The sequence below is a fragment of the Juglans regia genome, chromosome 7 (genome assembly GCF_001411555.2).
Source record: "Juglans regia cultivar Chandler chromosome 7, Walnut 2.0, whole genome shotgun sequence".
Lineage (NCBI taxonomy): Eukaryota > Viridiplantae > Streptophyta > Magnoliopsida > Fagales > Juglandaceae > Juglans > Juglans regia.
In genome coordinates this window covers 18482457-18498564 of record NC_049907.1, presented here as the reverse complement: position 1 = coordinate 18498564, position 16108 = coordinate 18482457, and the positions used below count along the sequence as shown (strand labels likewise).

Below are 16108 nucleotides of genomic sequence, written 5' to 3'. Positions count from 1 at the left end.
ATTAATTGATAGAATAACAAAATAAAACGGTGAAAATAATTTAATAAGTTAATATAAACTAATTGGTTCGAACGGACTCAGTAGTGGTAGAAAAGACACTATAACCTTCGAACGGAATAAATTATGGTCGAACGGACAACATCTTGTTTGGTTGAGACCGTTCAAACGTCAAAAATAGTGCTTGATCGGATAGGTTAAAACGTTCAAACGCGTTTGAACGGAAAACAAATCGAGCTCGCCCATGGTTGAGTCAACTCAACGTCCATGAAAACACATGATATAGATCAATTCCGTGGGTTTTTTACAAAACACATACTACTCTTCATTTCTAAACATCATACGGTACATTTGTGGTGTTCTACGATGACTATTGATGGAAAAATATAATTTTTCTAGGGAAAACATATAAAACCATAAATATAAACGGTAAAATAACTTTTAAAGTGCATACCTACTTAGAAGGAAGAGTGTTTGATGTGGGGGGTGATTACTGCGGCAGACGGCGGCAATTGATGGGCGTTCAAACATTTTCCCTTGGTTTTCAAACGGTTGGCGATGGTGGCTTTGAAATCCCTCCGCCCGTGATAACTTATATGTGCATAACCCTTTGAACGTTATATTTAACCCTTCGAACGATTTTAAATGACTGTTTGAACGGTAGTATTTACAGTTCGAACGGTATTTGTTTAAAATATAGTAAAAATGTATATTATAGTATATTATAATTAGTATCTATTTTAAATATAATTTATAGTACTGTAATTTAGTATAATATATATACTATTATAGTAGATTATATATATTGTAATATATATGTAATATTATATATATATATATATATATATATACTATGATAGTATAATGGCTTTCTTCTTGAAAGTTTTTTCTTGCAACGTCGTTCATTGATTGACCAGTGGGTTCAATTTGACGCATGTTTGTTATGGATGCTGCTGCTGACAACAAAGGTCGTCACTTCGTGGATCTCGTATCGGTGCTCCCTCAGCCTATTCCAGAAATGTCTGTGGCGCACCGTGTGCCGAAATCCAAGGATGGTGAAATCTTCTTCCAGTTTTCTAAGGAGGAAATCCAACGATCTACTGAACCTTTTCGGTACTCTATTGTCTTGAAATTTCTGCGAAACCGACCATCCTTGGATGCCATTAGGGCCTTCATTCACAAGCGCTAGAATCTTGATGGCATTGCAGTCGTATCCAATATGAGGCATCCTCGGAATGTTTTTATCAGAATGGTTTCGGAAGAAGACTGCATGAAGGCTCTGTCACGTGAAGTTAACGATATAGACGAGGTTCCATACCACCCATTTCACTGGACACCAGATTTTAAAGAAGAAGAAGAACCCTCTATTGTACCAGTTTGGATTGTCCTTCCAGGTTTGCCTCCTAACTATTATCATGAGTCTTTTCTTAAAATTCTTACAACCCCTATAGGTAGATTTATTAGATGTGATAATTCCACTCGTTGTGCTACTCGCACCGATGGTGCCCGTATTTGTGTGGAAATGGATGCTGCAAAGCAACCTTTACCTCATTTTTGGATTGGGATGCCTGGTCTGGGATCTAGCCGAAAGCAAGAAATCATTTATGAAACTCTGCTGGCATTATGTTCTAAGTGTAAAATACAGGGTCATAATTCAAAGACATGCCGTGCTGGGAAAAAGAATGCAGGAGGTAAGGTGTGGGTTCGGCAACAAGAACCGATTGTGGAGGAGCCGAAGGAAAATACTACAATCCCAGTTGTTGTGGATAAAGAAGTTGAAACAAACCAAGATTCTGAGGAAAATCGGGGTGAACCCATACTTTTGGTTGAGGAGTTGGAACCAGAAAAAGATCAGGAGGAAATTCCTGAGATTGCGGATACTGCGGAAGAAATGAATCCAGTAAGTTTTGAAGGAAGAATGGACTGCTCTACACAGCTAAAGGAAGCAAAGTTGGAAACAGACATGAGGGAGGGGGAAGTAGTTCCTAGTTTAGAGGAAAGGGAGGATGATAATGGTCACAAGGAAGAGGTATTCTTGGAAGAAGGATCGATGTCTGATCCGGAACCTGAGAAAAATGCGGAAGTGTTTTTGCAGGAGAAGGAATACCATTCGGACGCAGAAGATGAAGTCGTGAAGAGGAAATATCAGAAGAGGCAGTTTGAGAAAATCAGGAGTTCTAGGCGGCTGATCACTAGAGCACAAAAGTTTACTCAATGACAGGATCAATCTTAGTCTGGAATATAAGAGGAATATGTACTTCTAAGGGCCGTTTACAACAGCTGTTGATTAAACACAAGCCGAAGATGGTAGTGTTGCTGGAACCATTTCAGAGTGTGGATAAAATTCAGGTGTTCTTGCGAATGTTGCAGTTTGATAAGGTAATCACGAATGAGAATGATGGTGGGAAAGTCTGGGTTTTTTGGAAAAATGAAGTGGACGTGCAGGTTGTCCGCACGAGTTCACAGTATGTGTCTTTACGTATTAGCGATGGAAGTATTCCTTTCTTGGGAAATTTTGTTTATGCTAAGTGTAATAGATATGAGCGACAGATACTTTGGGAGGAGCTGAGTTCAGATAGAATGGGTGTTGAGCCTTGTTTGTTTGCTGGAGATTTTAATATAATTTGGTCGGATGTGGAAAGGTGTGGTGGTCGTCCATGGACAAGAGTTGCAATGGATGAGTTTAATAGATGGATTTGTTAGGGCGGACTGATGGAAATGAATTCTCAAGGGGGAAAGTTTACATGGTGCAATGGTCAGCAAGGATTATCTAGAGCTTGGGTAAAGTTGGATCGAGTGTTACTTGATGCAAATTTCCTGACTGTATTCCCGAGTGCTCACTGCTTGTATCTTCCAAGGACAACGTCGGATCATTGTCCTATGTTTATAGAGTTTTTAACGGATCCTTTTACTTATGGCCTCTCTCCATTTCGATTTCAGCAAATGTGGGTTGAGCACCCGGATTTTATGAATTTTGTACAAAATGTGTGGTCTGAATCTATAGCAGGTACAGGGCTTTTAAAATTAGCTAGCAAACTTAAAAAGTTTAAGGTGGCGTTACGTGAATGGAACAAGAGGGTGTTTGGGAGAACTAATAATCAGATTACTATTCTTGAAGAAAAGGTTGAGAGTCTTGAGTATTTGTTGCAAAGAGATTGGGATAATGATATTGAAAGGGAGCTTGTGAGGTGTTCTAATGAGTTGTCTTCTTGGAGGCGAAGGGAGGACATAAGACTGGCTCAGATGGCTAAAATCAAGTGGAGAATGGATGGTGATAGGAACTCTAAATTCTTTCATGTTTGGTTATCTAATAAAAGGCGCAGGAAAATTCATAAGTTGAGAACTTCGAATGGGATGGAGTTTAATTCTCCGAAAGAAATTCACCTAGGTGCCGTTGAATATTTTTCTGAGTTTCTTCAAAGATCTAACCAGGCAAGGGAGGTGCCGGATTTAACAAGCTTGATATCGTCAGTTATTGGTGAAGAGGATTGTGTCTGGCTTTGTGGGATCCCTTCTTTGGTTGAAGTGAAAGAGGCCCTATCGTCTATTCCTGTTAATAGTTCTCTGGGGCCAGATGGTTTTGGTGCAGGTTTTTTTATGAGTTGCTAGGAGGTGGTAAAATTGGAGGTCTTGGAAGCTATTTCAGAATTTTTTCTATCTAAAAGTTTTCCGAGATTTTATTCGGCTTCTTTCATTGTGCTTATTCAGAAGGTAGATGTGCCTTCGGGGTTTGATAAATTTAGGCCAATAAGCCTTTGTTCAGTATTCTATAAAATTTGTTCGAAAATTATTGTGAATCGTATGACAGGTCTTCTTCCCAAAATGATTTCTCTAGAGCAAGGAGCTTTTATTCCTGAGAGGAGTATATTTGAGAATATTAGTCTTAGGAAATGGTTCAATCACTGAAGAGGACAGCACACGGTGGTAATATTATGATTAAAGTTGACATGGCAAAAGCATATGATCGGGTGGAGTGGAATTTTTTGATTGAGGTATTAAGGTGTTTTGGTTTCCCCCCTTCTTTTTGTGAACTAATTCATGCTTGTATTTTGAATGTGTGGTATTCTGTGATTCTAAATGGAACGACGAAAGGTTTCTTTCAAGGGAGGCGGGGTTTGCGCCAAGGGGATCCCCTTTCGCCTTATCTCTTTATCATTCTTCAAGAAGTGCTTTCTAGACTTTTGAAACAAAGCTTTATTGAAAAAAAGATTGGAAAATTTTGCCAAGCTAGAGGCACTCCTCATATTTCTCACCTTATGTACGCTGATGACATTGTAATTTTTCTGAATGGAGGAAAGAAATCGGTGAGGGAATTGTTATTGGTGTTTGAAAAGTATGAAAATTGGTCAGGTCAGAAACTTAGTAAAGAAAAGACGGCCACATTTTATTCTCCTAAAATTTTGTTAGTAAGAAAGAGAGCTCTTAAAAGGCTGACAGGGTTCTCGGAAGGCTTGTTTCCTTTTAAATATATTGGGATTCTGATAGTATTGGGGTGTCTTAAGCATGAGCATTTGGAGGAGATGATTAACAAAGTCTGGAACAAAATCAGTGGTTGGAAAATGAAATTATTATCAGCGGGTGGCCGTTTGATTCTTCTTCGTCATGTGCTTTCTAGTATGGCTTTACATATATTTGCAGTATTGCAGGTTCCACATTCTATTATTAAAGAACTAAACCGAATGATGAGCACATTTTTTTGGGGAGAGGTTAATGGTAAAAGTAAAAAAAAGTGGGTGGCATGGGAGCATATTTGTAAGCCAATAGAGGAGGGTGGTCTTGGTTTGTGGAATTTGGAGGATATACAAAAAGCTTTGCACATGCGGTTTGCATGGAATTTATTGAAAGGAGAGTCTCTGTGGGCTAATTTCTTTAAGGGAAAATATGCGGGGTCTTCAACTTGGTGTCTCATTGACAAGAGAAAATGAACTAGGTTTTGGAAAATGATTGTCAAAAGTATTCCGAATGTCCTTAATAATGCAAAGTGGAGAGTTCGAGATGGCAATATTTTATTTTGGTATGATAGATGGAGAGATGGGGGTCCTTTAATTGATGAGTTCCAGATAGTGGGTAATCCGATGTGGAAAGTTAAAGAATGCAAGTTGTCCAATAGTTGGGATGTGGAATTGTTGAGTACGTTGGTTGGACAGGATAATGTGGAGGAAATTGTTAAGGCTTTGGCAGGGTGTAAGGGAGGATCTGATGTTTTGATCTAGATGAAGAACGAGAGTGGGAATTTTTCTACCAAATCCGCTTGGGATTGCATTCGAGTACAAGGATCTATTATGGAGTGGCATCCTTGGATGTGGCATAAGTTGCTTCCACTTAAAATTTCGATTTTAATGTGGAAAGTGTGGAACATGGCCTTAAGCGGAGATGATCGTCTTCGGCGCATTGGGATCTAGATAGTTTCTCGTTGTGATTGTTGTGATGAAGGTAATTATGAAGACCAAAATCATGTTTTACTTAAAGGTGAGTTTGCATTTGCAATTTGGCATTTTTATGGATCTATTTTTGGTATTCCTATTGGTTTTACTTGGAGGGAGATGGTGCAAATTTGGTTTCGACGTGCGTCCTCTGATTCTCAACTGGGGATAATAGTGGGGCTTCTACCTTCTATTATTATTTGGCACCTTTGGTGTAGAAGATGTACTGCACGTATGGAGGGTAGGTTTCAGTCTATTATCTCGGTTCGGCTTTCTATTAGTAGATGGATGGGATTATTAGTTCGAGATATGAAAAATGTTAGCAAATGTTCTAGGCATGATTCACAGGTGTTACAGATATTGAATATTCCAGTGTTGGTCCTTGAGAGGAAGTACTTAAAGCTAGTTGCTTGGAAAAAGCCAGCTCAAGGGTGGTTTAAGTTAAATACAGATGGGAGTAGTCTTGGCAATCTAGGTTCTTCAGGGGTGGCCGGTATCATTAGGAATGATCGAGGTCATATGGTTTATGCTTTTAATTCTTATATTAGAGTCGGTTCCAACAATAGAGCGGAATTGTTAGCTGTTTTTCAAGGCCTCAAAGCCTGTAAGGATCTGGAGATTAACTTTGTAGAAATTGAATTAGATTATCAAGTGGTGATCTCGTGGTGGAATAGGAGAAGGTGTGGGGTGTGGTACTTGGAAGATTTTTGGGAAGATACGTTGGCCCTTATGGATTCTATGGTGTGCGTAGTTCGTCATGTTGATAGGGAGGGAAACAAAGTTGCGGATTGGTTGGCTCGGAATGGTGCGTTGGGTCTTAATTCTGAGTGGAGATTTCTTAGGGATGTGCCTAGGGTGCTTCGTGGTTTTATCCGTTTGGATATTTTGGGTTTGCCTTCATTGCGTTGCTGTTAGGTCATGTTCATGTGGCATTTAAGTCCTAAGGTTGGTTTGGTAAGATTTTATGATTTTATATTTTTGTGTTAACAATGTTTGTTTGGTGGTTTTTCTTTACAGGAATGGTTTTTGCTTGTTTTACTTCTTTGTATGTCCTTGACTTGATGTTTCCAGTAAGTTTGACACCTGGGATCGGAATTTTTGTAATACCAGGTGTCGGTCTGTAACCATGATATTCCTCCGCCATAAGTGAGGGCTATTAATAAAATTTGGGAAGGGGTTACTCATAGACAGGTGTACCTCGGCTCTTCTAAAAAAAAAAAAAAAAATATCTACTATTATAGTATGATAGAAATATATTATAATACTTTACTATCAAAGTATTATATATGATAATATATATATATATGATAGTATATAATACTATATAAATGAGTTTATATTTAACTAATATATATCATACTTTATATTCCATTATACTTTACTATGCTATATATGATACTATATATATGATAGTATGTATTACTATATATATAAGAGTATAGATTACTAATATATAGGATCTTACAAATTTCTCTATACTTTCTATACTATAATATATGTGGAACTATATATATGAGAGTATGGATTACTAATATATATGATCTTACATTTTCCTTTATACTTTACTTTACTATGATGGTATATATTACTATATATATGATAGTATATATTACTAATATATATGATCTTACATATTCCTTTATACTTTAGTATAATATAATATATATGATACTTTATGGTATACTATTATTTAATATGTATAATGTAAAAAATAAATATATATAAATGTTCAAATTGTATGAAAACAATATTTGTGTTTGAACGCATGAAAAAACCATTCTAACGGTTTATTGCAGTTATGGGAAAGTATCCCGCCAATTAATGACTTGTGGTTTATTGCATTAGAAAGTTGAAAGTTTATGCATTGTTAAAAATGGAAACTGACATTGGAGTGATATTGTGCAAATTAGAGAGTTTGTACTTGCCTTCATTCTTTGATGTAATGGTTCATTTGGCTGTGCATCTACCTCGTGAGGCTCTAGTTGTTGGCCCAATTCAATATAGATGGATGTATCCTATTGAACAGTTTTTTGAAAAACTTAAGCGATCTGTAGGGAATAAAACTCATACGGAAGGTTCGATTGTAGAGTCATACATTGATAATGAGTGGCATACCTTTTGTTCAATGTATTTCCATGGAGTTGATACTAGATTTACAAGATCAGATCAAAATTATGAAGGTAGACAAATGGGAGTCTCATTGGTATTTTCCGTATTTTTTTAGACCGTACTTCCCATAGGCGCACAAGGGGCTATGACCTATGTGGGCGAGAGTTTGAAAGAGCTCGATGGTATGTCTTGAATAATTGAGCAGAGATTGACCATTACTTGATGTTAATGATGATCCTCTAAATAAATAGTATCTAATTTAAGTTCATGTATAATAATATAGTATTACTTGTTACAAATTAATAGTTCACATGAACATGCACGGTGAAGATATACAACTATTTCGCATGAATGGTGTAACTAACGTAGAAAAGACGCACGAAGATGAATTTGCCTCATGGTTTGAACATACGGAATTACTGTAAAGCCCCATCTTATAATATGAACTACATACCATTAAACTCCACAGATTTCTATCTAATATTGATATAACTATAATAATATTTATTGATGTAGGTTGTATCTAAATATGGTGAAAATTCAGAAGAAATATCGCCAGAACTGTATGCTTTGGCATGTGGTCCGTCCAGAAGGGGCCATCCAATACTCAGGATGTTTGGTGATTGGATATAGACTTCACACAGCTGATAGAGAACGATATAGGAAAACTCAAAATTGTGGGATCGTAGTTGAAGAAAGCCATGGAGATGATAACATTAACTTCTATGGAATTGTTGAACATATCATAGCGTTAAAGTACGTGGGGGATATATGGTCTAGTTGTTTAAATGTAATTGGTGGGATATCTCAAATCCTAGGTTGGGAGTGGATAACGATGAATATTTTGTGAGTGTCAATACATCTCGCACATGGTATGAAAACGATCATTTGATTCTCGCTTGCCAAGCGAATCAAGTTTTTTATTTAGATTATCCGAAGTACAGGAACTCATGGTAGGTAGTGGAGAAGTTTGCACCAATAAATGTATATGATTACATTGTAGAGGCAGACGAATCACATGAAGAAGTTGATAGTTCAGCAAATGAAAAAGCATATCAAGAAAACGAATCAGGCATCAATTTATTTGTTGATCTAAGCCAAAATGATATGGTCTCATTGCATAGAGAAGATGTTCAACCTAAAGTAATTAAGGGTGAAATGTCAGAAGAAGATGAATCAACTGAAGTGTCTACTGAGGATGAGGCTGACTGGTCCAGCAAAACTAAAAATATACGTAACATTTGTTCGAATAATAATTTGTTACAATTTCAAACATATATGCCTCCCAAATGCAAAGCAACATGTGCGCCATCCCCATCCATTACCGACTCCCCGTGTGGTGCACCTGCCATAAATAGTGGGCCAACATCACCAGATCCAAAACAAGGTATTTTATCAAATTAAATATCACATTTTATGCTCAATTTAAGTAATATATATCTATAAAATAAAATAATTTAATTAAAATATATGTTTTAATTACTGTATATAGAGCTGTTTTAAGCCAGTGTTGAGGTCGAGGTAGTACGAGGGGTGTCTGCATAGAGAAAGTAAGGAAAATGTGTAAAATTAAAGTCGATATTCCTGATTATTATACCGGTGCCTTCGAAGATTCAGCAAGGTAGGTTGCTTCTTATGTTAGTACGCTTACTTGCACGTATGCACCGATGGCTACATCCCCCTGGTCTAAAGTTCTCCAAGATGTGAAATACCAAATAAAAAATCATTGCTTGGTAATAAGCTACATCTCAAGCAACTAAGTATATAACATATTAATTTAAAGTTACTTTGTATTTATACTAATTATTTAAGATTTTTGAAAGGACGAGTTTGAACTTAATTTGGACTGATGAGAGGATCGATTAACGGTTGAGGAACGGATTTTGAATGCATTCTGGAGTTACAAAGGTTGATGCCATGCATACTATAACAAGTTCAGTATTACAACAAAGACACGCTAAAATCCATTCCAAACAATGCCACCAAAAGATTGGGAAAATGTTTGTGATATGTTTGAAAATCATACTTATCAGGTAATTTCATTACTATTTTTTTTAATAGTATATGATAGATGTATTAAACATATAAACATAATGTTTTTTTTAGTAATGGAGTACTATGAACCAAACAAATAGATCAAAATTAACGATATACCATCATGCAAGTTCTCCATCTTTTCATCGTTTATCTAAAAAAATAGTAAGTTATTCTCGTCCCCGTTAAATATTAATATATAATACACTTTTCTGATTTAAGTTCTAAAATAGATTTTCGTTTTGCTAGAAGAAGAAAGTCCTGTTAACTATGATCTGACCCAATTGTATGCTAAAGCACATAATCGAGATAGTGTTTGGATCAATCCCAAAGCAGAGAGAAATTATGTAAGTTTAAATTTCTTTAATTCCATTGTCTAATAATATTTTTGTTATTTACACTAACTTTAATGTTTTTGTTTTTATGGACAAGATGATATCTCTTAATGAAATTGATGCGGATCCTTCTGATAAATCATATGTCAACAATGCTCAAATCATTTCTCAAGTACTTGGATCATGTTCTGTATATTTGAGGGGCCTAGGACGTTGCATGAAGCCATCATCAACATCATCATCCTCTTCTTAAGCCAGATCGAATGACGACAAGGCTAAGGAATTGGATGAAGCAACACTTGAGATAAAACGATTGACGTACAGGGAAAAATAGTTGCTGACCAGGTTAGATCAAGCAGCAGATTTAGAGGCAAGATTAGAAGAGAACATGCAGAAGAGACTAGGGACAAAGGTACAAAAAGCTGTGTTTGAACAGTTGCAGTCAATGATGTCCCTAAACTTTATGCCACTACCACAATCTTAAAATTTATTTTTTCTTTAATTGCCTTTACATTATGATGTTCCACAACATTTGAATAATTGATGTTTGAATTACAGTTTATGTAATATTGGTATGGCATTATTAATTAAATTATGTATTGTATGATTAATACCGTTCGAACGGTAAATAACTAGTTCGAACCGTAAATTACCATTTATAAATCTATTCGAACAAAAACAGACTCATTCGAACAAAAACTAAACCGTTCGAAAGACAACTGAGAAATACAGTCCGTACGGTCGTTCGAATAATAAAGTATTGGTTTGAACAATATTAATATGAAAAACCCCGTTCAAAGGGAAAGAATTTCAAAAATAAACAGTCTGTTCGAACAGACATAATTTATGTTTGAACACAAGTCATTTGAGGAATGTATTAGTTTAAACACTTAAAATTTGTTTGAACAGGATCAAATATGATCATTCATTCGAATGAAGATTTCTTATAGTTCGAACAGTAAGTGTCGGTTCGAACTGATATTATGCCATTCGAACGTATTTTTGAGATGAAAAGTTTTCATCTCAATAGAACTTACCCGTTTGTACAGTTTCGACTAGTTCCACCCAATTTTGTCACTAAAAGTGATTTTTTGAGACAAAAATCTAAAAACCTTTTGAGACGGTCTTTCAGAGACAAAATAGAGACGAAATTTTTTTGTCTCCAAAAAACTTTTGGGATGAAATTTGGGTTTTTGGAGACAATTTTTTTTGTCTCAAAAGACCCAATCTCTTGTAGTGCTAGTAGCTCCAGTTATGATAAAACTTCCATGGATGTGAACAAGCATTACAGTAGAAACTGCAATATATGGAAGACAAAATGAAGGCATGATTATTTCAACAATCCTTGCGCATTGCTTTCATTTCTGGCAGTTATCTCACTACTTACACTTGCAATTACATAGACTATATTTTCCATTATTCATGTTTAGATTTTCATGCAGTGCCTTAATCTTGTTATTCTCATTGTTAATGTAATGTTATGTCTAATAATAAGATTTTAGAAATTAAATGACTTATATGGCTCCTTACCAGATCTTTTTAAACCCGGCCCGGGTCAGAACCCAGATGAAACTAGTTTTAAAAATCCAAAACTCGGGTTTTCGGGTTGTACCCTTTTTTTCTTAAAACATTATAATTCGCAATTTAGCTAAAAATAATTCACAATTCAGATAAATTGATGTCATGTAAAATGATTTAAAAAAGTCAAATTAGGCTATGGTTCTGGCACCACTCTCCTTTCCAACACCATGCCAACTTTTCACACCAGATGGAGCTTTTTGATTGCTTAAAACACAGACGGTGAGGTTTTTGGTGTTGCTAGTATGTAAATAATTAATTTATATGATGAGAAGAACCTCATGAATATGTGGAAAACTGAACCTAAAGTTTCATGTCCTTTTGGTCAAGTACTCCATGGCACTGTCATTATCAGTTTGGTGCTTGTAGTACTAGACCTTCTCATGCAACTTTTCAAATAAAGTTGGCCATAGATAATATCATCAGTTTTGAAGAGTTGTAATGCTAAACCCACTGGAATTGTAATGACCTGAACTTGCCTAGGCATGGCTAATAGATTTTACTCTTAGTTGCCATGACATTTTGGGAGCTATAGCTATTTTAGATAGCCTTAGAGTCTTAGAATTAGCAACTTAAGCCCAAGAGAGGAGTAGCACTAGAATGTTTTGTAATTTTCGGCCCTATTTAGAAACCCAGGCCCAATGGCATTAGGCCTATGACCCAAATCTTAGTCATTAGTGCCATGTGTCATGAAAGTGTTACACTATGAATCTAAACATGATAGTGGGTTAAGGAGTTGATAGAAGTGTAGGAAAGTACCAAGAAGTGGCTTGCACGCCTACTCTAAAGGAATTGCCACTTGTCAGCATACTAGAAACCTAAACCTCCTAGATGAATCAAGGGACAAAAGGAACCTAGGAAGACTTAGGGATTTTCAGCTAGCCTATCTTCCCACATGCCTAGACCCTTATCTTGGCCCAATTTTGAGTTCCAAGGTAGATATCTTGGGAAGGGAAGCCTAGGGAAGAGAAATAGAGCTTTTCTAAAAATCAGCATGGGAAACCGAATAGGGGCACAAAGGATTTCAAATTTTGGTCAGACTTTGCCAAGTGTCAAGCATGCCCTAAGCTTCTAGAAGATTAGATGAAGGGACTCTTATATCAAAGGACAAATATGCCTTAGGTTTTCGGCTAACACACTCCCAAGCACCCCATTCACTTGCCACTTGTCACTTAGACCATCCATAGACCAATGGCACAAGAAAAGTCACATAGGGAAGAAGCACTAGGAAGATGAAGCATCAACTTGGGAAATGGAGGAAGAAGTGGACGGCTAGGGCAATGGCTTACACCCAATGCCACTTGTCACCCATGCCAAAGGTTGCTTGTTAGGAAAAGGAATATGCATGAGATATTTTACAATGGTACCCTTGAAGAGATATTTACTTGCTTAAGAAAAGGGAGGGCATAAAAGGAAAGAAGGAGGTTTCAACCAAGGGAAGAGAAACCCTACATGCCACCTCAAGCTTCTTGTCTTCCCACTAAAATCCAATGATGGGAATTCTAAGAGTCATTCTCGGTCAAGGAGATAGGGGAAGAAGAAACCTCTGCCACTTGTCTTGCATGCAATAGACTTCAAACAACCAATGAAGAATTGAGGAATATTCTATAAAAGGGGAGATGAGCCACATGCATTTAGGGAAACATATTTTCAAGGAAAAGAAGTTTAAGAGTTTTATCATGACCCTAAGCGTTAGGACGGGGGATTGTCCTAGTGGAACTCCTCTGTCCACTCTAGAGTGCTTAAGAATGGAGTGATAACCCCTGGGTCGACGAAGAATAGTCGACGATTCTCGAATGGATTCTTTTTAAAGAATTTCAAAGCGAGGAAACACCTAATGCTAATGGGTGCCTAAGACATGTAACCTGATGAAGTAAGGTCGAGTTAATATGGATCTTTGTTTATGACGTATTCATCACAGTGTATGGACCGTTGATGGTGGGGTAACTAGCAAGAACACGCGGTGCAAAGGGGAATCGTGTTGTGTCTACCTTATGAACAAGAACAAGAGCTCATAAGATAAGGATCACTTGATGAAAATCTCGTGATATGATAAGGATCACTCAATGCAAATCTTGTGATATGTTTTGATAAGACAAGTTCTGATTAAGATCAACATGAAAGAAAAGAAAGTCAAAGAAGTTTTTTGAAAAACATGTAAAAGTCTCTGTTACTACAAGTCTTTTGAAAATGGTCAAATGCATAAGTCAAGTTTCTGGTCAAGTCATATGTCAAGTACATGTTCATGCCCGCATTGCATGATATACCTCTTATACTTTGGGACTTTTGCATAGCTATAAAACTGTTTCGGTTAAATCTCATGTTCAGGTTCAACATCATTTCAGTTGGAATCCTCCTTCTATTGGGGTCCTAAAGCTCAATACTGATGGAGCTATATTTTCAGATTTTCAGAAAGCAGGGATTGGTGCCATTTTAAGAGATTCAGCTGGGAAGTGGTTATGGCTGCTTCAAAGCTTGAAGAAGAAGTGGAGGCGCCAGAAACCGTGGAGTTACTTGCTGTTTTTAGAGGGATGCAACTGTGTGCTTCTATGGGGATCTCGCACATTGTAGTGAAGAGTGACTGGTTGCTGCTGGTCCAATCTTTGCAACAAAATAATATGTCAAATTCCGTGCTTGGTAATTTATTTTCTGAAGTGCAAAGGTTGTGTAGGTGTTTTACAAGTTGCTCTTTTACTCATGTGGTCTAGGATGCGGCGATGACGTGGAGAAGCCGCGAGAGAGAGCGTGCGAGGGAGAGAGAGGGGGCTGCGTTGGGATCTAGGGGAGGAGATCTGGCCGACGAGAAGGAGCTGATAATGCCGTCGGCGATGAGCGGCGGCTATGGTCTGGGATGCGGCGGTGACGTGGGGAAGTCGAGAGGGAAATCACAGAGGAAGGGGTTGAGGCTGGAGGGGAGAGGAGAGAGAGGGAACAAGGGAAAATGAGGATTCTAGGGTTTTTTCTTGGGTATTTAATCTAGGCCCTTCATCATCTAAGATTCTTAACCTAGATTCAACGCTGGAGATTAAACACTTTAAAATAACTACTAAAATAGATAAATAAGAGTATAAATATAATAAAATTATTTTAAAACCAACTTTAAATTCTAAACATGATAATCTTTCATTATAATATGCATTTGAGTAGCTGATTAGATGGAATTTGCGATAAAAACATAAAAAAATTTAATCGTTCGAATGGAAACTATCTTTGTTTGAACGAAGTTCATGAATTAAAAAAAATGGTGCATTCCACTTCCCGGGCAATATATGGCGCATTAGAATCAAATAGTTCGAACATGGTCGTAATTGTTTGAACATATTTCTTACCGTTCGAACAGATTTTTTCTCGTTCAAACTAATATAACAATATGTTCAAATGAAATACACACAGTTCGAACAGAATAACAAAGCGTTCGAACAGAATCTACACCATTCAAACTAATATAACAATCTGTTCGAACGAAATACACATCGTTCGAACTGACATCATTTTTTGGGACGACTATTTTCGTCTCTAAATTTTCTTGTTTGGAGGATTTTTGGGAGGATATACTTGTCCTTATAGACTTGATGGATTGCGTAGTTTGGCCCGTTTATAGGGAAGGAAATAAAGTTGCTGACTGGTTGGCTCGGAGCGGGGCGGCTGGTCTAAACATGGAATGGAATAATATTGGGGATTTGCCTAGGATCATTTGAGGATTAATTCGCTTGGATAAACTTGGTTTTCCATCTTTGCGTTGCTATTAGAGTCATCCCTCATGTGGTGTTTGGTCGTTGTGTTGGTTTGGTAAGATTTTATTGTCTATTTTTGTTGTGCTAACTTTTTTTTTTTGCAGGTGGGGTTTTTTGCTTGTTTTTTCTTTGGCTTATTGTTTTTTGGACAGCAAAAACTAGGCTATTTTGATACCTGGTTTCAGAACTTTATATTGTAACCACGATTTTCCTCCACCATAACTGAGGGTTTATTAATAAAATTGGGACGGGGTCACTCTTGGACAGGTGATTCTTGGCTCTTTAATAAAAAAACAATATTGCTAAACCTTAGAAATATAACTAGCACTTACAAATTCAAAAAAACCAAAAAATATTATATCAAAATTTTCACATAAATCCAAAACCTAAACACAATATATTTCTAACCATATAAACTTATTCAAAAAAAATTCAGAAACAATAATCACAATATTTCAAATCTATATCACAACATATTCACAATATTCCTACAACAATATTTATACACATATTAATTCATCAATGAATATCATAAACTCACAAACTATTCACAAAATTCACAAACAATAATCACTATATTTTAAATTCATTTCACAACATATTCACAATATCCCCACAATAATATTTCTACACATATGAATTCATCAATGAATACCATAAACTCACAAAATTCACAAACAATAATCACAATATTTCAAGAGTAAGCATAAAATGTATAAACATATTGCTAAAGTTTAGAAATATACCTAGCACTCACAATATTCTCTTACAAATCAAACGCTTCCAACTTGCCAAAATAACCAATCATTCAAAAAAATACAACACTAACTTATTAGAAACATATATATAACAAAAACACAGGACAAATAACATAAAATTCAAGAAAATGCAAAAGAGA

The 16108-nt window shown here is 36.4% G+C and overlaps 1 protein-coding gene across 1 annotated transcript; it reads left to right on the top strand.

The window, feature by feature from the left end:
* The first annotated feature begins 1246 nt into the window (after nucleotides 1-1246).
* Nucleotides 1247-2215, top strand: LOC108984737. The gene has a single exon (XM_018956782.2). The coding sequence runs from the start codon at nucleotides 1247-1249 to the stop codon at nucleotides 2213-2215; it is 969 nt and encodes a 322-aa protein (XP_018812327.2).
* Nucleotides 2216-16108: the final 13893 nt, after the last annotated feature.

Bases quoted from the DNA above. Each gene is read 5' to 3' on its own strand.
- LOC108984737 (XM_018956782.2), top strand. From the start codon at position 1,247: ATGGTTTCGGAAGAAGACTGCATGAAGGCTCTGTCACGTGAAGTTAAC.